Source organism: Onychomys torridus, chromosome 5 (genome assembly GCF_903995425.1).
Source record: "Onychomys torridus chromosome 5, mOncTor1.1, whole genome shotgun sequence".
Classification (NCBI taxonomy): Eukaryota; Metazoa; Chordata; class Mammalia; order Rodentia; family Cricetidae; genus Onychomys; species Onychomys torridus.
The window spans coordinates 127,842,820-127,866,798 of record NC_050447.1 but is presented as its reverse complement, the minus strand read 5'-3'; the positions used below and the strand labels follow the sequence as shown (position 1 = coordinate 127,866,798).

At 53.3% G+C, this 23,979-nt stretch overlaps 1 protein-coding gene across 4 annotated transcripts in view; it reads right to left on the bottom strand.

Annotated features, from left to right (window-relative positions):
* Positions 1-9,538, bottom strand: part of Unc5a (unc-5 netrin receptor A) — a 57,290-nt gene extending 47,752 nt beyond the window's left edge. For 2 of the 4 annotated variants that reach the window (XM_036187747.1, XM_036187748.1), the window contains exon 1: positions 9,047-9,538. In XM_036187747.1, the coding sequence (XP_036043640.1) occupies positions 9,047-9,116 (70 nt within the window). In that variant the 5' untranslated portion in view covers positions 9,117-9,538. The remainder of the gene's footprint in view (positions 1-9,046) is intronic. The other 2 variants (XM_036187750.1, XM_036187751.1) reach the window with 2 other exon arrangements.
* Positions 9,539-23,979: the final 14,441 nt, after the last annotated feature.

Below are 23,979 nucleotides of genomic sequence, written 5' to 3'. Positions count from 1 at the left end.
TCCTGGGGACCAGACCTGGCTTCTAGGCTGTCACATGTCATACCTGGCCAAGTCACTCTGCATGACTCAACCTTCACCCCATCAGCTTTCCTTCCCAAGCCTCCTCATGAATGCTTGTCACCCAAAAATAAGCATCTTCCCAAGATGCCAGGCCTTGACACATTCTGCCTGTTTAGTCAAGCAAGACCCCCACTCGCTGCCACACACACACACACACACACACACACATACACACACACACACACTTAATCCAAGAGACAGAAGCTAAAGCGTATGGATGTGTGCAGTCACAGACAGTCCAGCCAGTAGCTCATACCCACCAAGCATTTGCTGTGGGCTGGCAAGGCTGTGTGTTCTCAGGGAAGCCCTCACCCAGTGCTGGCAACCCTATTCATAGGAGCCTTTCCACATGTATCTTCCAGGTGAGGAAACTGAGGCACAGGGGGCCTTATATAATCGAACGGACTCAAGCAGGGTGAGGCGCTGAACCCAGCAACTCCTGACTGCCTTTCAACCCTTAGCCAAGAAGAGAGACTGCTAGGAGAGGCCCCAGGCCAGCAGCAGTCAAAGGCCCTGCAAGGAAAGTCTGCAGACCCCTCTGCTGTCAGTCACTTCAAAGGGCGGGGGTCAGCCTGGTATTCAGTTATGATGACTCAGACCAACGCAGCCAACTGCTGTAACTCCAGACTTCTATAAGCCAGTTGATACCATACCAGCATTTGAAATAAGCTGAGGCAGAAACATTTACATCAGCAAAACTGTCAGCCTCTCCAAGAACCTGTTGTTCAGCCCTGACCCAAGAACCATTGCTGGGGAAAGGGTGCTGACCACTCGTCGAGGCTGGTCTGGGTCTGCAGGGAAGAGATCTCCAGAAGTCCAGGTGAACTGGATCCCAAAGGACTGCAGGGAGGTTTCTAGAAAAGTGCTGGTCAAAGGCAAGAGACCCAAGTAGGCTCAGCTTGTGAACAACAAATCCAGCATGAGAAGATGGCCAAAGGCAAAACCACAGAGATGTGTGGGTGCAGGTCTGGCTGAGGCCCACGGGGGATGTTAAAGGCTTTGGGGAGGTGGGGGCTTGGAAGAAGAGGACCATGAAAGGTAGGATTTGCAGACCTGCGGGGACATGGGCATCGGGAAGTGCTAATCTACCCTGGGGTTGTTCCTTGGTATGGTTAGCAGGGTTATGAAGGAAATGGACGAAGTGGATGCTGTTTCTACCCGTGTCTCCTGGAGAAGAAGCTTCAAGGAGCAGCAAGCTGTCTGGCCTGCAGAACTACAGCTCGGTGGCTTAAGCCCAAGTATTCTGCATCATCCAAACCTCTGACTAATTAGTTGCTCACACATGAGCAGAGCATTTGAGTTGGACCAGTAAAGAAGACTGGAGTATCTGGGGGTGTCTGAGGGAAGAGATCATTTATTTTCCCCCTACCTGGGCCTATGAGGATATTGTAGTCTTGGGAGTCCCTGGCAGCCACATGGGGACTGTGAGGGGGGAAGTTATTGGGGAACGATACCAATGCCCCGAGAGCTGAGACAAAGGATGGGTCTTGGTCACACTGTTCTCTTTGGATCCAGCCATGCCTGAGACCAGGGTTACCCCTGGCTTTGCAGTTACATTTGCCATTAAATTCCCTATTTTTGCTTAAATGAGAGTTGACTTTTTCAGTATTTGCAACAGATGCACTTAGTGTCCATGCTGCTTAGTGTCAAGGGATTGCCAGGGTGAACCCCTGGGATGAGACTCACTGGGACACACTGGGGAGGTAGGTACTCCTAACTGCACTGGATGAGACCTCACTGAGTAGGCTGGAGATTTGCCCTGCAGAGGGGCAAATGGAGCAGGCAGGTGCCCTGTCTTCACCAAAATGGGGAAGCCATCTAGTATAGCCCCAGAAGAAATAGACCACAAACACCTGGAGGAACTTACCAGAAAGGATTCTACCTCGTTATAATAAAATAATTTTGAACAAGTTCCTTTGGCTTGACCCTCCTGGGCATAGGTGAGAACTTCCTCCCTAATTAGAATCAGCCCTGTGACCTGGCCAGCCAGGTGTGGGAAACAAGGACTCAGGTGTGGTCAGGTGGTGAGGTGTGAACTAAAGGGTGGGAAGGACCACACAGACCATGGCTTCCTGCTTCCTTCCATCAGGCCAGGTAACATCCAGAGAGGCCAATGGGATGGGACACAGGACAGGGACACAGGACAAGGACTGGAATGTGCTCACAGTCACCACTGTCCACATGTACCCTCTCATAGATGGGGCTGACTTCACCTGCCTCATGAACTGGCAAGGTTTTGATGAGACCTCCAGGCAGAGCCTAACACTTACCACCATCAGGGTGCCAATTAAAATTAAAATAAAAAATAAAATAAAAAAGCCGGTGCTAACAGCAGCCTTCCTCTTCCCACCCAGAGTTCTCTCTCAGTATGAAAAAAAGAAGATTTAAGAAGCCTGTGGCACTTGCTTATGTGACACTCAGGAGGCAGAGGCAGGCGGATCTCTGTAAGTTCTAGGCCAGCCTGGTCTACAGAGAGAGTTACAGACAAGCCAAAGATACATAATATATAGAGCCTGTCTCAAATTAAAAAAAAAAAAAAAAAAAAAGCTTTAGGGCGTCAAAGATCTAGATTGGGCCTCCAGCCTGCCTAGAGTGGCGGGTTTTGGAGCAAGCGAGTGCTGCCTCATATGCAAAACGGGGATGGCCTCCACCAGACAGTTGTGGGGCATCTTCCTACTCCAGGTCTAGGACTACACCCCTCACCCCACGTCTAAGGGGTCGGGGCAGGGCAGGTAGGGGCGGGGCTGTAGCCCTAGGGGAGGCTGGACAGAGAGCTTCCCGGGCGGCAGCCAAGCGCTCAGCCAGGAACTTGTTAACAGACCCCGAACAAAGAGCCGCTAATCCTGCGGGCGGCTGCGGGCGGGCTGGCGGGCGGAGGGATCCCGCCCCTTCCCGGCTCGGCCCCAGCTCGCAGCGCATTAATTAGGCCGCGCGGGGCGGGGACCACAGCGCGGGCCTCCCTCCCGCGGGGACACCGCCCGGGGGCCCGCCCCTCCCGCAGCAGCTAATTGCATCCGGACCCGGGGTCTCACTGGCTCCGGCAATTGCGGGCCACCGCCGCCCACGTGTCCCGTAGCCTCGCTGGCTGGAGGAACCCCGCCCACCCAGCCACCTTGACAATTGCGTCGGGGCGGGAGGGTGCGGGTCTGGAGGCTGTGGGTCGGGTCGCGCAGCGGGCACAATCAAGAGAGACGGGAGAAGGAGCGGGAAGAAACCTAGACCTGAGAAAGACCTTCAATGCTTCGGCTTCGTCGGGCTCCGCCCCAACTAGGAGAGGGTGGAGTCTAATTCCGGGGCTGGATCCCGGGTGGAGTTGTTAGGAGGGGCAACAGAGTTCACTTTATAACCTGGCTTTAGGGACTGGTGGGATACTGGGTCAATAGTTCCCTTCCCAAGGTCCCTGTAAAGTCCCCCAGGTATGTCAATATAAGCAGACTCCTAGCCCCTCATTCCCCAATCAGCTACGTATTTGCCTGGAGCTCAAGGTGACCCTGAACCTTCCAGAGAGACACAATGGTGACATCCAGACTGAGGAAGAACCTAGCTTTGGGTGACGGCTGGCCTCTGGTGCTCCCACCATGATCCAATTAAGAGGCAGGATTTTCAGGGTTCCTCCTCTACCAAAATGGGCTGTAAGACTTCCTTCCCCGTTTTATGCTCTTCTGTAAGGTGTAGCTGCCACTCAGGGCTCCCCCAGAACCCACGGAGTCTCCCCAGTCTTAAACAGGGCCAGACTGAGTCGGTTAGCAACCACACCTGGAGAGGGGAAATGGCTTCTATATGCTCTGCCCTCTTCATCTAACTGGCAAAGAAAAACAAGGCAGACATATCCTGGAAAATGGATCTTCTCCTTACCCAGAGCTAGTCGCTCAGCAATGCCCTCCTCTAGACAGCCACACTCTCCTGCTTCCCACCTAAGAGAACGGAGCCTCCTGCCCATAACACCACAGTCAACTGCTAGCATGTAGTAAGTGCCTACCCGGTGCTGGTACAATGCTCCTGCAAGATGAGTCCTTTATGGGTGAATTTACACACTGAAACTGAAGAGGTGCAGGGAGAGTGGGATCCAGGGTGAGGATTAAGAGGCATGGCAGGTGCCAAGGGCATGGGATCTTGGGAGGCACTCACAAGGGATGGCTGTGTACTTGGCTATGTAAACTTGTACCCTTAAGCAACTCCATGCCTCACCCTGGCCCTGGCTCAAACCCAGTCCCCAGAGCTTGCCAACTCCCCCAACTACCAACTCCCCCATCTGCCTGAGATACGGGCTCTGGAGTTAAAATCTTCCTATGGCCTCTGCCCTCGGTGTCTGGTAAAGGAGCAGGCCTTCATCATCCTGACCTCCGGGTTCCTGCTAGTGTTCACGAGTGACAGTAGGACCCAGCTTCTTGGTTTGGGGACTGGACTCACAGTTCTAAGCTTTGCCTTACAGCCACCTTTGGCTCTACCCCAGAAGCCACCTGGCTCCCAGGCAATACAGCCAGCCACTGCCAGGGCTGCTGGTGTCTTTGGCAGGTGTGAGCAGTTCCTAAGAGAGCCTGCAACTGAATGCTGAGCTCACCCCAGGCTCCAGAGGCAGTTTCCCTGGGCATCAGCCTCTGCCTGGGGCTAGCCATTGAGTTCAATCTAGTGTGAGTGATTTGTCCAACACAGCAATCAAATGGGCAGAGGAAGAACTAGAATTCACATCCACCCAGGGCTCTGTGGCCACATCCTGTAGGTAGAGTTGGAATCAGTACATGGTCCCAGGACAGGATGAACCAAAAAAGTGATGGCCAGAATGCCCCAACAACACCCTCTGCGCATGAATTAACCCAAGTCCTTATAGCACGCAGAGCGGGCTGGATACAGAGTACAGTTGTTCAATAAAGTCCTTCTGTCCTCTGTCTGAGCCTGGGCCCTGCTGCAACTTAAGGCCCATCTCTGTCCCAAGTCCCTGTCTCCAGTGCCAGGGAAAATAGAGGCAGAAGACAATAAGCCATGAGCACCTGAGATGCTGAGGTCCACCCTGGATGCTGCGCCCCACTCATCAGTTCAGCCTCCACCCTATAGATGTAGAAACAGGCTGGGAAGTTATTTGCCCAATGACATGCAGCTTAAATTGTAAGACAGCTCTATTTACCTCTAAAGTCCCTGTCCTGTTCTACCTAGGAGAAAGAGGCCAGAGCTTCCCCAAGAGAGAAAGACCCTGGGTGGGGGTGAGTAAGAGAGAGGAGGGGATTGGTGGAAATGATTACAGAAAGCTGAAAGGCAAAGAACATTGGGGACCAGACAATGCACGGGTGATCTGCTTAGTAATCCAAATCTTGGTATCAACTCTATTTGCACATGAAAACACTAGTCTGAAGAAATCAATGTCAGGACAGGGACAGGGTAGGCTGGAAAGTACCCACTCAACAGACACTGGCACACTTTTGTGGGTGGCTTGCTAAAGTACACTCACGTGTGCTGGCTTGTTGTCTACATATATGTGTGACCTGGGCATAGTGCCTGTCCCCATGGGGTCCTGGCCTTACTTGTCTCCACTCTGATGGGGTGGAAGAGTTTGTAGTCAGGAATAGGATAGATTAAATTTCTCTCTTCCTCCCTGCTTGGCCTTCAAGCCCAGACTCCAACCAAGTAAAGAAAGAAAAGCATTAAACACTTGGCTGCTGTGATTTGGAGCATGTCAGGGGCAGAGAGCAGAGTATACAGTGTCACAGGCAGTGAAAATGTTGGGGAAGCACTGGAGAGGGAAGTATCAGGACCAGAGGTATCTGTCTTCCTCACTGTGCCCCGTGGAGGAGGAACTGGGGAGGTTCTGGGGAGACCTCAAGTCAAGGCCGCCTAGGTTGAGAGACTGGCAGCAATAAAGGGCCCTGGCCAGGATCAGGACAGAGCCAAGGAGCCGGGATGCCAAGTGGCGAACATGCTGTCAAGGCCAGGTGGCTCCACATTCTGCAAGTCTGGAAACAGTTAGTCTGGTGGTGCCAAGCCCACAGCAGGCAGAACCCAGCGATGCAGCTGACCTCTGGATGCATGGACCAGGTGTTTTCTTCATTCTCTCCCCCACAGCCCAGCCCAGGGCTCAGACTACCTGCAGGCCCTGCAGAGCCAGGAGAGCCTTCTACTGGGCTTCCAGGGACTGAGAAGAGGAGGGGAGCAGGAGATGGCCACCATGGTGAGACAGGTGGAGATAAAGGAGCTGGGGGATGGGAGCCAGCAAAGAAGGCTAGGGACAATGTCACAAGTAAGGCTGAGCTAGATGACTTGATGACAGATTAAACGTGAAGCGTGAAGGAGAAGGGAGAGCCAAGGGAGATAGTAAGGTTCCCGCCCTCTCCAGGCTGTGGGTGAGGGACGGCACAATGGCAGGGCCCCTAGCAGGCGGGGACAGCGGGATCAGGTTGGCTTGGCATAAGAGGGCCTGGCATCTGTGTGCACAGAACAGGTGCCTAGGTGGCAGCATTGGGGCCCTCACCTGAAAGGGCTGTACACCCCACGCTCATGGTGCATAGCTGAAGCCTGAAAGCATGAGAGTCATGGCAGTGCCAGACAGAAAAAGGGATGTGACAAAGGCCAATGGTAGCTGCTCCTAGGCACCAGGCCTCTGGGTTGGCATGTTAGCACCTGGATCAATACTAATCCTGGCCTCTTGGAAACAGCCTTTCCCAACATGGGCAAGGGGGGAGCAAGCAGGCCAGTGAAATGTTCGGTCTCTCCTCCCTTGGAAGATGGGGTTACCCGAGACAGGAAGACCTGAAGGGTAAGGAGTGGTATGTGCCGGCTGTGTGGACTGGTGTGTCAGGTGGGTGCCTGTGGGTGCAGGCACAGACAGGGGTATGCCCAGGTGTGTTTGTGCTGAGGGATGGCTTTGTGTGAGTGGTGGTGTGTGATACTGGGTGACAAAGGATGGGTGCTTGGCCTGGAGGGCAGGGTCTGTAGTGGCTCAGTAAGGCTGCTCCCCACCAAGCCCCTTGAGCCTGCCTGGTTGACCATTTTTCTCTCAGCCACTCACAGACACATTTTTCACCAGCTGCTGTTGCCAAGGAACTGATAGGCGGGTGCGGGAGCTAGGGTCATGGCAGGGGCAGCCTGCCTGGGTATCTGTCCACACATGCTCAGAGCTAGTGGGGGACAGTGAGATAGGCCTATTTGAGAAGGAGGGCCACTCCTACCCCCATACCCTCAGCGGTTCGTTCCACTGATGAGAGTTAGTGCCAGAGACAGGCTCTGCTCCAGACAGCCCCAAACCACTAGTGCCCACCCGTCAGCCCTGGGAAACCTCAGGCCAGGCCCCAACAGGTGCCCTGCCGATGGACGGTGCAGATCTCCAACTCCATGGTTTCTTGAGGTGCAATCCTTCATTCCTGGTTTTGGTGCTCTAACCTACCAGTGCCTGCCACCCCTATCTGGAGTGCTCACCGGTGCAGTAGCACACAGCTACCACATGTACGCAGCATATCAGTACACATCTGACCACACACACCACACTGCCCGTGCCACACCAGCCCCCCCCCCCCCCCCCGTTACCCAGGACACATGTCAGCCCACAGCCTTCACACGTGCTCACGAGGCAAAATGCAGCCTCTGACCACACAGCCCTCTCACACACATCCAACTCAGTAAACATTTCCCAGGCACCTCTTCAGTGTCTGGCAGCACCTCCTCCGTGTCAGAAGCGCTGACACCCCCAGCTCAGGACCATGGCCAGTGCAACTCACACCCATAAACAAACATGTACCCATCCAATGTCAGCTCAGCCTGAGGATGCCTCAGGATTTGGGGAGGGGGGCGTCGGGAAGGGCTAAAGTGAGGGTTTAGGGTGCAGCGATGGGAGGTGCAGAGCAGGTAGGCCAAGGAGAGGGTGGTGAGGCAGTGCTGGGGAAGGATGCAGTGCCCAGAGACTCTTCAAGGAAGCAGCCATCGGCCTAACCCATCAGGTCCTTGACTGAGCTCTCCTCATTCTGGATTGGCAGTTCAGAAATCCACACCCTTAGGATGAACTGTGGCCTTGCCAGCCTGGGGAGCACCTCCCCCAAGCAGGTTCAGGGGGCATCAAGCATGGAGATTTGCTTCCTTCCCATACACAGATACTCAGCGCTGCCAAATCTTTGGGGGCCAGAGATTAGGGGACCCCTCCACACACACACCTCACCTGGGTGCAGGTGTCCGGGAGAGCAGACAAAGCCTTTCTCCAAGCCCCCTCACGCAAGGTGGGCTAAAGGGCTGGTTTATGAAGGGGCTCGTTAGGGTGGCCAACAGGACAAGTGGGGAGAAAGCAGGGCTGTGGAGTTTCTGCGAGAAGCCCGCCAACCAACAGCCAACAGCAAACAACTCCCCCTCTTTCTCCTCTCCCCAACCCGCCTCCACCCCCGAGCCAGGGAGCCACAGACCACCACAGGGACCCCAGTGCTTTGACTGCCAGCTGAAAGACCTAGGGGCTTTTGGATGCCTCCACGCCTGAGTGTGTGCGTGTGCAAGCGTGTGTGTCGGGGACAGAGGAGGACACTGTGTTCTAGACGTGGGCAGAGGCCAGGTGCCAAGCTGGGAAATTGTGAGTGGTTGTTTGGGGCACTCCTACCTGGAAGAGCTATCTTACCACCCCACCCCCCCATTTTCTGGTCACTAGTACATGGTCCAAACCCGCGAATCTTTGAGTCCTTCAAGTCTTGTTTTTCCAGGGTTATTCGAACCCCCCAACCATTCTCTGGGGCCGTAAAACCAGCAAACTTCCCCCACCCGGAGGCGTGGGGCGTCTACGCTCGCCAGCCCCGTGCGCTGACAGCTGTTCCTGGACTTGGCAAAACCCAGGCTTCCGGGAGAGCGCACCGGGAAGCTGCGCGGCAGCGAGCGGCGGCCCCCGCGTCCAGCCCGGCAAAGTTTGGCCTCCGGGGGCTCCCAGCCAGATCGGCCGCGCGGGTCAGGGCCACCTCCTCCCCAGAGCTGAGCGTTCGCGCGCACGGTCCCCCGCAAGCCTCCCCAGAGCGCGCGCGGCGTGACTCACCCGAACCACGAAGCCAGGCGGCGAGGACTATGCCCAGGATCGCTGGCCACAGGCCGGGCCGGACGGCCATGGCCGCGGGCGGACGAGCGGGCTGGACTCGGGGCCCCGCGGGCGGGAGAGAGGCTGTCAGCGCCTCAGCCGAGAGCCCCACCTCGGGGCGCCCCCGGGGCCCATGCCAGAGGACGGCGTTGCCTCCGGGTGGCCGGCTGCGGGGCGCACGCGGCGCGTGGCTCCCCTGGGCACCCGGAGCGCAGCAATGCAGCCGGGGCGGAGCGCAGCGCCAGCCGCGCCGCGCACCGAGCCAGCCGCCGCGCGGAGCCCGCAGCCGGGGAGCGGGCCGGCGGGCGCCGCAAAATCCGGACTGGAGCAGCGGAGCGGGGAGGAGGCGGGGCGGGGCGGGGGAGGAGGGGCCGCGTGGCGTTGCGCGCGGGGGCCACCCCCGGCACCGGGGATCCCTTCGGGCAACGCCTGAGGCTCCCCCAGGGAGGAGCTGGGGTAGTGGGCGGGGAGGCCTCCCACCACCCCTCGCTGTCTCCAGGGACAGACACAGGAGTCTGGAACCCGGAGTGGATTGCTTTTCCGGATCCGGCATCACCCCGGCCCGCCAGTCGGCGCACAGGTGGCCCGGGAGGGGCCCCGGGCTGCGGCGACCCCGGCGCAGCGCCAGCTTGCGGAGAGCAGCCCGACTCTGGAGTGCCCCGGGCAGGTTCCGCTGCAGTCCCTGCTCACACCCCTGCCTCCCGGCTGCGCTCCGAGGTCGTCAGAGCGCCGTGGCACGCAGCTGGCGCGCGGCTTGGATGGGGGGGCTGCAGGAAAGGTCCGGGGGCCCAGCCGGCTTGCTGGAGCGGCCAGGCCCCCAGTGTCGCACCACCTGCAACCCCAAAACAGCCTGGTGGGCAGCAGGGGCACGCGCAGCAGCGTGGCCTCAGGTTTTCCTAATCCCTCCGCACCGTTGGCCCAAAGGAAACAACCTTAGGGTGCAGTGCAACCTGCAAGGCTCGAGGTGTTGTTTGCGCCCCGAGCGCGCGCGGCGGCGCTGGAGACGTGGGCGTGATGCAGGAACCAGAAGGGCTTTGGGAGCTACAAACTCCTAGGGTAGAATCGAAGCGCTTTAGTGCTCTGGCTCTGTGACCTTGGACAAGTCACGGGTGTCTCTGGATCCTGCTCAATGACCGCTACTGGAATCTCCTATTCCCCACCCCCATTCCCTAAGCTGGTTAAAATAAACACAGGGCTGCTTTAGAGAAGAGAAATAAACGCTCTCACTGTGCAAGGGGCGAGGGATCTGAAGGAGAGGGTCCCACTCCCGGTCAGAAGGGGAATGAGAAGGGTGAAGACTGTCACAAACTCAAACGCCTACAGCACTGATCGATAATATAAATTGGTGCTGCAGGCTAGACGGTGTAAGAATGGTCTTGGCTTCCACAAAGAGATATAAGCTCTCCTGTATTTCTTGAGACACGAGGCCCTCTCTCGGTCTGTCTTTTGTTTTCTACTTTTGATAGAGAAGGTTATGAAAAAATATTTTGTTCCTGCTCTCTCTCTCTCTCTCTCTCTCTCTCTCTCTCTCTCTCTCTGTCTCTCTCTCTCTCTCTCTCTCCCTCTCTCTCTCTCTATATATATATATAGTGTGTATGTATGTATATACATACACATACGTGTGTGTGTGTGTGTGTGTGTGTGTGTGTGTGTGTAAGAGAGAGAGAGAGAGAGAGAGAGAGAGAGAGAGAGAGAGAGAATCTCAGCCAAAGCTCCAGATGTGCACCTATCTTGGGCCTCAGGGCGAGGCAGGAAGAGAGACAGGGCATAGGATCATATCTAAATGGTTCTTCTGTTCAAGTGCCCGTGGTGGGGGAAGTTGAGGCCCTAAATGGCTTTATTTTCCAATTTTCAATAGAGGCTATTGTCTGGGAAAATGATTTAAAAAATTTTAAAGGTGTGTGTTTGTATGTGTGCATGCACATGTGAGTGAATTGCGTGGTGCCTGTGTGGAAGCCAGAAAAGAGCTTGTGGGAGTCATTTCTCTCCTTATGTGAGACCTGGGGATGGAACCCAGGTTGTGAGGCTTGGCAGCAAGTCCCATTATTCACTGAGCCATCTTGGTGGCCCCAAAATTGATTTTTAATACATGTGTGTATTTATAACCTCTTGTAACCCAGATGACCACACTCCTCGACTTCAACTTTTTGATCCCTGCTTTGGGTGCTGATTGTACATACACATTTTAGAGAGGAACTGATTTGCCCAGTGTTCTGGAGTGTGTGTATATAAAAGCAGTGTGCTCTGTGCCCAGGCTATCCTCACTGATACTATTAGTACCCTTCAGTGCTCTGGGCCTGAATTTGGTTCCACAGTGTGGAGGAAATGTTGAGGGCTTGGGGTTTAGACACTGAAGGGAGGTGGTTGGGGAGTAGGGCCTAGGGTATATGAAGAAGTTATAATGCATTTGTTGGATGCTGCTATGTCCTTGCCTACATCTGTAGCTTGCTTGAAGCAGTACATGGAACTCTCTTAAACCAGCATGTACATTATCCAGATGCAGCAGCTGAGACCTGGGCAAGGAGCAACCTTACCCTAGAACAGCTAAGCTAGCTGAGAAGGGGCCTATGTTCCATACATTTCTTTTCCCAAAGCTTCTCCTTTGGGGTTAAAACTTGAGAATAAGGTTAAAGACACAGGGAATCCTTTCTCCTCTCAGTTCTCTGGCCCTCTCTTTCCTTCTGGAGAAGGAAAGGCCTGTGTTGCAGTCAGGATAGAATAGGTTTTGTCATGGTAACAAATGGTCCCCAAAGTATCAGTGCTTTTAATCAACAAAGATTTATTTCTCATTTGTCTATTGTGGATCTACTGCTCCTGGTCATGTTCACTCAAGGATCCAGGCTACCAAGGAGACAGAGGAACAAAGGACTCCAGAGATACACCTGACAGCAATGAATGGCTTAGCTTGAAAGAGAACGTGCCACTTCTACCCACAACCAGGACCCCGCTTGAGAGAGCCTGGGAGACAGAGCTGAAATTAGTGAACAGCACTCGGGACATGCACAGCCTGCCCATGGAGTGTGACCTCACTCCAGCCCACATCTGCTGCTCCCTAGGCCCGCTTCCTCGGAAGCCAAGCTGTCCTCGATCCCTGGCTCTCCTAATTGGTTTTCTTCCTAGAACCCTTTTCCCTCTGTCCTTTAGATGGCGTGTTCCTTTTAGTCACTGAGGCCTCAGCTCAGCTGTCCCCTTCTAAGAGGTACTCAGGCATGCCAGGAGAAAGAGGAAGGATGCTTTGTGAATGTCTCACCTCTCTTTGGTTTATGAATCCAGGTCGTAGAGCTGCCCGGGAAGGGCTTGTCTTACATCCAGGTGCGGGGAAGGCTCCTGACAACATCACCACCCGCTTTGCCCTCCATTCTGCTAAAACTAGGCTCAGGCTATGTGAGCTTAGGTCTCTGTGGCACAGAAGCTCCAGGTTCAAAGGCCATGTGGAACCAACCCCCCCAATGTCCACAGACTCTCCTTTCAATAGCCCAGGGACAGGGCACAGAATTCACCAGAGCCACTTTGCCAGCCAGAAATGCCTCTTCTCTAGGGAGCAAAACTCTACCCCATCATTGACTTCACCATCTGGGTCCACACCATCATGCCTTCTTCCTCCTCTAGTTCTGTTATTTCAGAAGACCAAACCTGGATTTTTCTCCACTAGGCCAAATGTTTCTCTCTCAGCTGCTAGTATGATAGTAGGGTTCTGGGCCTGACCTGGTGGCTTGGACCACCCCACTGTACTCTCCAACAAGGGTAGTCCTTTCAAGACGTCTGCAGGGCATCAGCATGTTTCCTACCCACATGGTCTGATTTGCAGTGGTGATCCAATCAGCTGTTGGCCAAGGACATCACACCTCCTAACACCCACTGGAGGGGAGCCCAGAGGCCGTGGTAAGGCCATCTTTTGTGTGTAGATATGCCCAAGTAGCCATGATGTTGGGCAGAATGCAGGGGCCTAGGTTCTTCTTTGCTTTGATTCTGATTCCAGGTGTGCAGGAGCAGCTGGGTGGCTGAGCCCCACCTTCTACCTGCTGTTCCTTCAACCGCAGTGGTTGGAAGACCCACACACACTGGGGAATGCTGCCATTGTGTTTTCCACAGGCACTGCCAACCATCAGGGCTCTCTCGTCCCAACTGCAGTCTAGACTCCTGCTTCTGGTGCCTCTTGCATGGTGCTCTCCTGGGACATGGGTGCCATCAGGCAGAGTTCTTGCTGTTTTCTTCAGCTTCCTGTCATAACCATTTGAGACTGAGCAGTCATATTGACTTTCAACCATGTCCTTGCTAAGATGGCCCTGAAGGCAGACGTTAGGACAGAGTCCAGAAGTTCTCCACTCAAGACTGCTTGCAGGCTGACCTTTAGGGAAAGACTCCACTTACTTCAGCCTTGCCCCTGACATGACCATCGTGAAACGTGTGGTTCGGATTTGCCCACTTCTCAGAATCCAGTGTCTTTGTTCCATTTGAAGGATCAGCCCTTCTACCTGCAACACACAAAATCCATTTGCTCAACCCACCCCAGTTCCAAGACACAGAGCGAACTTCTGCCATGCTGATCCACACCCACACTTCCCTGAACTACAGAGACAGGCATGGAGTGGGCACTGACCTGAACCCTCTCACTGAGGCTCATTTCTGGAACTTTTGTTGCAACTAAAGAAGTGTCCTTTCTTGGGGACATGGTCTGGTTGTGAATCTCTTGCTGTATGAGCAGACATGCCTGAGACCAAGGCATTGGCAGAAAAGCCATGCCTGAAGAGAGCCCCCAAACTGTGGTGTGTCATCCGAACTGCTTCCAGGGCTGCTAGGAATACCCTGGAACTTTCCATTCTCTCGGCCAGTATGTCCCTGTTTTGACTGTTTAAACCCATTTGAGTTTCCATCATTTTCTAGAAAGTATGATACATAATTATCCTTTATAAGGGCTGGGTGTGTAGCTCAGTTGGTAAAGTGCATGCTGAGCATGCTCAAAGCCCCAGCACTGCACAACCATGCAGCAGCAGGGGCCTGCAATCCCAGCACTGAGGAGGTGGAAGCAGGAGCATCTATGCAAGGTATTCCCAGCTATATCATGAATTAGAAGTCACCCTAGGATACATGAGACCCTGCCCCCCCCCAATTATCCTTTTTAAAACTCTGTTCCAAGCTGGACACAGTGGCTCACAACATCGCAATGATAGAAAGTAAACTAGCAGGAAGCCCCTCAGCACAGACTGTGGCTGCCTCGCATTGGAGATTCCAGGACCACGAACAGCGTCCATTATACTCAGGACAGGACTCTGTCCTTTGGTTTCTCTCTTTTAATTTTCACAACCATGGCAAAGTAGACCCAAGTTGTGTAGCTGTAAAGCTTGAGGCTCAGAAAGGGTACAACTTGCCTGATGCCTCTCAACTGGTAAAAATTCAAACTGAAGCTGATTTAGAAATGTTTGCTGAGTGACTGAAAGGATGTTAGTCTAACAAATTATTTTTTATTTTTTATTTTTTTGAGACACATGGTCCATAGGTTGGGGATTTAGCTCAGTGGTAGAGAGCTTGCCTAGCAAGCACAAGGCCCTGGGTTCGGTCCTCAGCTCCAAAAAAAAAAAAAAAAAAAAGAGACACATGGTCCTAAGATGCATGAGCTATTATGAGCATGTGCACACACGCAAGTACACACACACACACACACACACACACACACACACAGAGAGAGAGAGAGAGAGAGAGAGAGAGAGAGAGAGAGAGAGCACATATAGAGGCAACCTTTCTGGGCCCTGCAGCATCCATGACATTTCAGTCTCTAAGGTTTCCCTGGCTACAGAGCCCTCCCTTCTAGTTCCCCACTGGGCACTGTCAGGTAGGTTTGGAGGTGAGAAATTCTACGTTGAGGGACCCATGTAAAAAGGAGGGAGCAGAAAGTGCCAGGAAGGGGGGGGTGTTGGACCACGCTGGAGCTTGGCATCATGCCCTCTGCAGATGACCTGATGAGTATTTTGTAGAGATAATTTCATTAGCGTCTCTGGGAGATGAACAATTAGCAAGATGCTCTGAGGCTTTAAAAGCTTCAGAGAAGGAGGAGGATGCCTTTCTTGCTCCCCAGACCACAGCACCCCCTTTCTGCTCCCCTCCATCTCCACCTCTCATTCACACATCTCATGTTTTGCTTGCACACTGCCATTCCCTCACAGAGACACCTCTGCTCCCAGCTTAGCCAGTGTGCTCCTGGACTCCTCGCTGTTCCCTCCCTCTTCCACGCTCCCATCAGCCTGTGTTGGAACTCTGCCCATACTGCATCAATCGGTCCCCAGTGCTCTGATCACTCAGACACCCAGGGCTGAAGCTTGGCATTGCTCCAATCTTCCAAAGGCACCGCTTTTCTCTCTGACACTAGAGAGGGCAGGGCCAGGTAGGGCTTCTCTATTTGGATTGATTTTGCTACCAGGTCCTTGGCAACTTCCAGTAGAGATTGTGGCCCCATATCACAATCCCAGGACTGGTCCAAGAGGCAGAGTGGAAGAAAGCTCCCACAGCCTGTCCTTGTGCCTGGCACACTGTGTCCCAAGGATGGGCAGAGACTAGGTTCAAGATTTGGGTCAGATGGAAGGACATCCATGGCCTTATCAAACAGATAGCAATGGGAGTCAAGACATCTGTGTCAGTGTTTGTCCCTGACTCCAGCAGTGTACCTTGGCCTTGGGAATACACCTCTTAGGTGTTCCATGTGTCTCTGGTCATGAGAAGGGCTCTGTCCAGCCAGCAGCATTATTTGGGCAGCCCCCACTACACACAGGCAGTGCTGGTGTAGGGGTCCTGAGAATGAGACTTTAGCCTTCATGGCTGATATCACATTCTCCAGGGGTTCTAGATAGATGCTCTCCAGTCAGACTAGATGGTTCCTACAGAGAAACCCCAGGGCTCTCTCTTCACCAAGGCATCAGAATCTCCCTGAAACTTGTAGAAACTGGGTTTCTGACCCCTCCCCACATCTTCTAACAAGATTTTTAGGGAAGGGTCTGGGAACCTCTGGGAGTTTTGGATTATTTGTTTTAGAACCCTCTGCCTTTTATTTTTAATATAAAATATCTATAATTTTTTTGAGAATTTCATACATGCATACAATATAGTTTGATGATATTCATCCCATTCCTCTTCCTAACTCCTCCCAGATTCACCCCTGTCACTGAAATCTGTGTTAAGAGGTCTCAGGTAAGCCCTGGAGACTTGGGACTCTGCACACACATGAGCAGGAAGGGAAAAGGAAGCCATTTGACCTGTGGTGGGAACTCCAATAGCATGGTTCAACCCTCAAGGAGTAAGACAGCTCATGGAAGCTAGGAAAAGTCTCTTTTTATAATGCACAGATACACAAGTTACGCAAAACAGATATACATCACACTGTGTGTTGAAATTTCAGGCATGGTTACAGAAAAACTATGTACAAAGGTTCCTATTGGGGAGACAAGAAAATCAGCCTGAGAAACACTGCTCACCACTGGCAGGGGTGAAGATGTACAAGACACACTACTCATGCTCGTGACTAATGACACACACATAAATAAACACTCAAGCACAACCCACACCCAGAATCACACATCCAGACACACATACCCAGCCCACACCCAGATATGCACATACAAGCACGTGAATGCACAAATACACTCATAAGCATAGCTGAATATAAATACACATTCATATCACACACACACACACACACACACACACACACACACACACACACACACATTCTCCCTCACACATATGCAGTTATACTCATCTGCAGCCCACACAGGCATCAGGAGACTCCAACAGTACTGCAATAGTGAAGAGGAGACTGGATTAGGATTTTAATAAGCTTTTAAACAAATAAATATATAAAACCTGGCTACCAGGGCTGTGGGCTGCTTCTTACTGCATCCTGTCAGTGACGTGCCTGGCCTCTGGCTTCTCACAAACAGAGGAGCCATGTGGCTGTCTTCACATGTGGACATTGTGCACACATGCAGGGGAGGGGTCTTCTGAGCTGAGTGCACGTCCATGGCTGTGAAGGAGGAAGGTAGACCTGTGCAGGCACATAGACGCAACATCTAGGAGGCATGTGTGGCACAGAGGGCAGAGGGCAGGGAGGAGTGTAAGTGTACACATGGACCATGTCTGGACTCAGAGAGCTCACCCTTCACATCATCAAGTTCTGATTACCTTTGCCAGAATGCAGTAACCTCCAGATATACATACTGAAATCAGTAAATGAACAAGTGAATGTAGTCTTCAATTCCAGCCCTCTTAATTAAGCATTGTACCTAGGGAACTTGGTGCTATTTCACAGATGAGAAAGCTGAGGCATTGCTGCACCTCTCCCCCGTCCCCAGCATTTGGCAGCTGAACCCAAGCTTTCTGACTCTCAGGCTTTCTGTGACACAAGTCCAATGCGCAGCCAAGTGAGACAACTCAGGCTGATTTCCCTGTGACCTGCCCAGATCACTCCAGTCCAGCATCGCAGGGGCTGACCGGAATCCAGCACCCATGAAAAAACCCTCTAGAAAAGTCCCCAATCCCTCCTCCCCACTTTTCACTCTACTCCTCCCTGTGCTCCCAAATGCTTGACCCCCAACCTCTGCTTCCCCACCAGAGTCAGCAGTACAAAGCCGATCAGCAATGCCTGCCCAGCACAGCACTCTGACTCAGCCCCTTGGGGGCTGGTGCATACTGTGTGCCAAGGTTAATTAAACTAGTAATTAGAAGGAGAGATGCTTAATCGATCTGGTTAATAAAATAACCCCCTTGCGGGAGCATGTGGGTGCTGTCACTCTGCTGGGCATTATGGGATCAGCCAAGCATAATGCTTCCTCTGTGCCTAGCTCCTTCTTCCCTGCTCTCCAAGTCCCAGAACAAATCCCTGGGTCCTCCTCAGGTTGGGACCTTAGAAACAGCTTCAAGGAGCATCAGGCCTGAAGAGACAGCTTGGGTGCCATGTTCCAGGGTGTCAACAAGGTGAAGGATCCCTTGGGCTGTCTTCCCAGGTCTAAGGCAGGCACTGAGGCCTTAGGGGCTTCCCAGGTCAGCTAGGAGCTCTTCATGCCTGCTCTGGACCTTCCTGCCACTCTCTGTGAAGACTACATCTGTGAAGATCTATCCCTCACATTCAAAAGCATATCCTCAGTGAGTATCTTTTAAAAATTAATTTTTAATTTTACATGTTTAACTCAAATACTTTGTTTCATGTTAGAAGAAGAGGAGGAGGTAGAGGAGGAGGAAGAGGAGAAAGAGGAGGAAGAGGAGGAGGAGGAAGAGGAGGAGGAGGAAGAGGAGGAGGAGGAAGAGGAGGAGGAGGAAGAGGAGGAGAAGATCTATCCAATCCCAGGCTTTCACCGGGAGGAGCCTCAGGTGGAAGGCTGGTGTGTGGTTTTGCAGGTATGCCTGTGGCCACAGCTCTCACATAGCTTTCCTAGATGGTAGTTCTCGTACTGCTGCCTCCCTCTTTGGGGTGATCCCTCCAGCCTTCATCACTCAACGATGATACGAAATCCTGGATGTTTTCTTCAATCAGATTTCACCAAGATGGAATTTTCCTGAAGAGAAGAGCCTCCTTTGCCTTGAGGACTTCATGTTACCAAGGCATCCCCTCACTCAGTGCCTCCTCTCTGCTAGTACTCCTTGCTTTCTGTCTGGTGCTCAGTGATTAGAGTGTTCAAGGCTACAGCAGTGTGCCTTCCCTCTCCAGTGCCACCTTCAGACAGCACCAAAGTTCACAGAAGCCTGGTCATGTGTAAGGATGCCACTAGGGATGCCTGCTTCCATCCTCACAGGCCCCTCGATTCAGCTCAGCTCAAACACAGAGTCCTCAAAGCCCCAGATTCCCATTTTCCCCTTCAAAGCCCAGTCCTGGAGGGGCAGACCTCAGTGACCTCTCTGAGGGCTTCTGGGAGGTCAAAGGTGCTCAGCTCACTTGGGACCTTGCCAGGCAAGAGGGATGGTTGAGATCCCTCAGCTCTGACAACAGTGCAGTGGACTCTGCTGACGGGACAGCAATGTGCCTGGGCAGGGACAGGGTTTCACCGACTTCCTAATGGCTAGTTTGATGAGGTCAGAAGTCGAGTGAGTAGCAAGCAGAGCAGGTCACACTGATCTGCAGTGTGGCAGTGGGGTCTGGAGCGCTATCAGCCATCAGCTTCTCAAATCAATTTCTAGTCTGAAAGGAATAACAGCACATATATTTACTCTACTCACAAAGAAAAAGAAACAAAAGCAAGAAGCCAGTGAGAGAATGAAGATACAGGAGACAGAGCAGCAGGAGGCGGGGCATCAGGAGGCGGGGCATCAGGAGGCGGGGCATCAGGAGGCGGGGCAGCAGGAGGCGGGGCATCAGGAGGCGGGGCACCAGGAGGCGGGGCACCAGGAGGCGGGGCACCAGGAGGCGGGGCACCAGGAGGCGGGGCATCAGGAGGCGGGGCATCAGGAGGCGGGGCAGCAGGAGGCGGGGCAGCAGGAGGCGGGGCAGCAGGAGGCGGGGCAGCAGGAGGCGGGGCAGCAGGAGGCGGGGCAGCAGGAGGCAGGGCATGGGCTCAGCCTGCTGCCACCAGCACCTGTGTACTCTTGGGCAGGCCGCATCTCCATCAGAGGCCCGTCCACTCCTCCTCACACACCCACAAGCACACCCACAGACCCTCTCTCCACACCAACACCCACGCATCTGTTCATCACTCTCTTCATTAACTCAAGTCGTGGTCGAGCATCCAAACACGAAACCTGAAATGCCCCCAAATGCCAAACTTTTCATGCATCAACGCAACCGTACCATGAAAATTCCATGCCACAAAACTTTGTTTTATGTGCAAAATTATTTAAAATATTCCATAAAATCACCTTCAGGCTCTGTGTATCAGGTGCATAGGCAAATATAAATGAATTCCATGTTTAGTCTTGGGTCTAACCCCAAGACAGCTCATTATATCCAAACTCTGAGAAGACATTCCAAAATCTGAAACAGTTGTGTCCCAAGTATTTCTGATAAGGGGCACTCAGCCTGCATTCATCACCCGCCCCACACCAAGCCTGGTGATGCTGGAGAGTCTGTTTTCTTGGAACAGAGTGTTCCAGAGGAGACAGAGGCAAAAGGATGGATGATAAGTATAAACTAATTCTAGATTGCAAAGAAACGGGCAAGATAGGAGCGAGAAGGCGTGTGGTAGAAGAAAGATGTGAAGGAACTTCTGAGACAGAGCTGCTGCTGCGGCAGACAGGGAGACCTTGAGGGGAACAGCAAGGGAGAGGCAGCTGGGCTTGTGGGAATCCAGTCAGGCTGTTACAAAAGTCGAGGCTGGGCTTTGCTGGAGCATGTGGAGCTGGTGGGAGGAGATGGGGGATGGGATCTCAGGGTGTCAGGGGGCAGGACCCAGATCACCGGAGTTCTGGAGGTGGAGGAGGGGAGTCTGGACTCATCCCCCAGAGCCACGTAGAGCCAGCTAAGGGACGCAGTACGGTTGTCATCCTAACAAGTCTTAGTAATGATGATAATGCGGCTGTCACTCACGTGGTCAGGAGTCACCACAGGTGCAAAAGGCCAGTGGCGGAACCCCGCTGCACCCACAGGCTGGTGCGGAAGGAGGGAGCGAGAGTGTGGATCTTGAGGCTGGAAACTGGGAAGGGAAAGCGTGTGGGCCCAGGAAAGCCACACTAGCACTTGACTTTTTACAGATGTGGATGCCATGGAAAGGGGATGGGCCATAGACAGACTGAGCTTCACTCTAGAAAGAACCTGGTGGTGGTGGTGGTGGTGGTGGTGGTGGTGGTGCGGCGCAGAGCCGGTGCCCAGAGTCCACCCTGTGCCCCGGGCGCTGCAGATGCTCGTCTGGGAAGCGCGTGGACTCTGGCTCCCACACCCTCGGGCCTCCACGTGCTGACTCATCCCTGAGGAGGCCCAGGACTGTGCTCCCAGAAGCCCTCAACTCAGGCCCCGCCCCATGTGTGTCCACAGGCCCAGATGCATGTGAGGACATACATGCCAGGAAAGGAGGGGACCGCTGGAGGAGAGGTCAGCCAGGAGCCCCACAGCCGCGTTGGTTCCCATCAGCGGAGCCGTAGTCTGTTTTATCTGTGTTTATTTGTCTGTCTTCCTGTCCCGCTCGATCTTCGCGTGTGTCTGTCTCTCAGCCGTCACATGCTCCCGGGCTGGAGCCAGCGGCTGAGACAGACTCAGCCTGCTTCCTCCTCCCGAGGCCGGGCATGCACACGCGAGAACCCAGCAAAAGCAGCTCCGGGCCTCACAGCGCTTCACAGTTTGCATTTCTGCAGCCCACGCACGTGTCTAATTATATCCCTGCCTGTTCCCAAAGGAGCCCGGCTGCCGGCCCTCCACTGTTCTTCAGTGACATTGTGGGTTCTGCACAGACTCGGCTGGGGCAGCTGAGGGAGCCAGTGTCCAGAGGGGGCCTTGTCAAGGTTACAGAGCCTGTGTGTGCACGCGTGTGTGTGCAGGGATATGTGCTTATATGTGTGCCATGTGGTTGTATGCATATATCATGTGTACATTTTTTTTTTTTTTTTTTTTTTTTTTTGGTCTTTGGAGACAGGGTTTCTCTGTGTAGCTTTACGCCTTTCCTGGAACTCACTCTGTAGCCCAGGCTGGCCTCGGATTCACAGAGATCTGCCTGGCTCTGCCTCCCGAGTGCTGTGATTAAAGGCGTGCGCCACCACTGCCCGGCTCATGTGTACATTTATGAACGTGTATGCCTATGTGTATGTCTTACATGTGTGCATGTGTTTGTGTATGCACACATGTGTAAGCATGTGTATTTGTGCATGCGTATGCATTTGTGTGCTTGTGCATGCATGCATGTATGTGCACCTGTGAAGATGTCTTTGTGTAAACCCATGAATATGTGTGTGTCCTCATATAGGATGTATATACCTGTGTGCATGCATGTATGAGTGTGCATTTGTACATGTTCACAGTGTATACTTAGGTGTGTACACCCATATATGCGCATGTATTATTGTGTACACATGTGTGTCTATGTGTGTATTCCTTTGTGAGTATGTATGCATGTATTTATCAATGTGTGTGCATTTGTGAATGTTTAAGTATGAGGTTTACACCTGTGTGGACATGAATTCCTATGCAAGTGTGGTATATGCGTATTTGCATGCTTTTGTGTGCCTGCACATGAGCTCATTGATGTGTGTATATGTGCATGAGCATTTGCATGTTTTCATTGTGCATTGGCACACATGTATATTTGAATGAGTGAGTGAGGATGTGTGTATGTGAATTTGTGTGAATGTATATACAGGTTGGTGGATGACTTATGTGTGTGTATTTTACATACATGTGCATATATATTGGACATCTGCATATGTGTATATGAGCATATTTGAATGTGCATGTGCCTGTGTATGTAATTCATGTGTGTTCATTTTTGGACATATACATGTGTTTGTGCATGCTCGCTCATATGCACCTACCTGCTTTTGAGTGATTGTGCATATGTGTTCACTCATGGGTGCATCTGTTTGTGAATATACCCATGTGTACACATGTGTTTGTGTATAGTTATGTGCATGCATTTATCTGTGTGTGCATGCATGCATGCATGTCTTCTCATATGTGCATGCACACATGTGCACATACATGCTTTCATGTGCTTGTGTGTATTCATGTGTGCACATGTGCTTATATATGTTTGTGTGCTGTGTATCCATGTGCATATGTATACATGCATTTGTGTTCATGTGCTTGTAGGGACTGGGTGGAGAGGGCCAAGTGACTCCTCGCTGTGTCTCACCCTGAGGCCTGTCATGACAGGGCTGTGTCACAGAAGAGCAGGGGTTGCCCAGCCTCCAGCAGGTGACAGGATGACTTGAAGCCAGAGCTGCATAGGGGAGGGGCGTGGGGGGCGCGGGCCTGGCAGCCGCTCTCCCAGCTGCTCGGGTCTGAAGCGGAGCCGCTCTGCTGGCTGCGGCACAGCGAACAGGTGGCAGCAAGATTGGCACAGCCAGGAAAATCCATCTTGTGGAGGCTGCACACAGCAGAGCAGGGGAGGGGAGAGGGGAGAGGGGAGGGGAGGGGAAGGGGGTAAAGGGGAGGGGAGAAGGGGAGGGGAGATGGGGGAAGGGAGAGGTGGGGAAAGGGAGAGGTGGGAGAGGGCAGAGGGGAGGGGAGGGGGAGGATAGAGGGGAGGGGAGGTGGGGAAAGGGAGAGGTGGGGAGAAGGGAGAAGGTAGAGGTGAGGAGAAGGAAGGATCCCCCTCCCCCCTTGTCTGTGACCCTTCTCTCCCTGTGCTGACCCCTCTGCTCCCCAAGCCAAGGCTCTCAAGAGCCTTCAGAGCTGACCGGCTCCCTCCCCACTGCGTGTCCTGCTTTGCCCTGACTTTCAGCTAGCTGTGCCGGTGGGGCTGCCCGACACAGAGAACTAAGCACGTTGGGTGAAGGAGCCCTGGGGCTCTGAACCCAGCATCAGCGGCCCGTTGGGACCGAGTGCCCCCAACTCATGCTAAGGTGCCGATGACTCAGCCTGTGTTACGGTTATGGACATGATCAGAGCCCCCGAGTTCTGTCCATGTGGCACTTCCATGTTACGGGGACAGGACAGAGTCACTTCACATAGCAACAGAGGGAGAGAGAAATAATTAAGCATTGCCAGAATTAACACCTTCCAGGTGAGGTGGCCAAGGGGAACTTCTCTGAGGACTGTCTCTGGGGTGAGACCTGAGTCAAGAGCTCTTCCTAAGGCTTGGAAGACACCCGAGGAAGCACTGCACAAGTCTGGGGCGGAGGGACTCTGGCCTGCTTGATGGACACAAGGAAGGGCAGTGAGAGCAGGGCCCCAATCCCACTGCTGGCCACGGGCAGGTAGGTGAGGTGCGGTGGGACAGGCAGGAGTAGCTGCTGCTGGCCAGGCCAGAGGGGCTTCTCAGAGATGGTCCTCA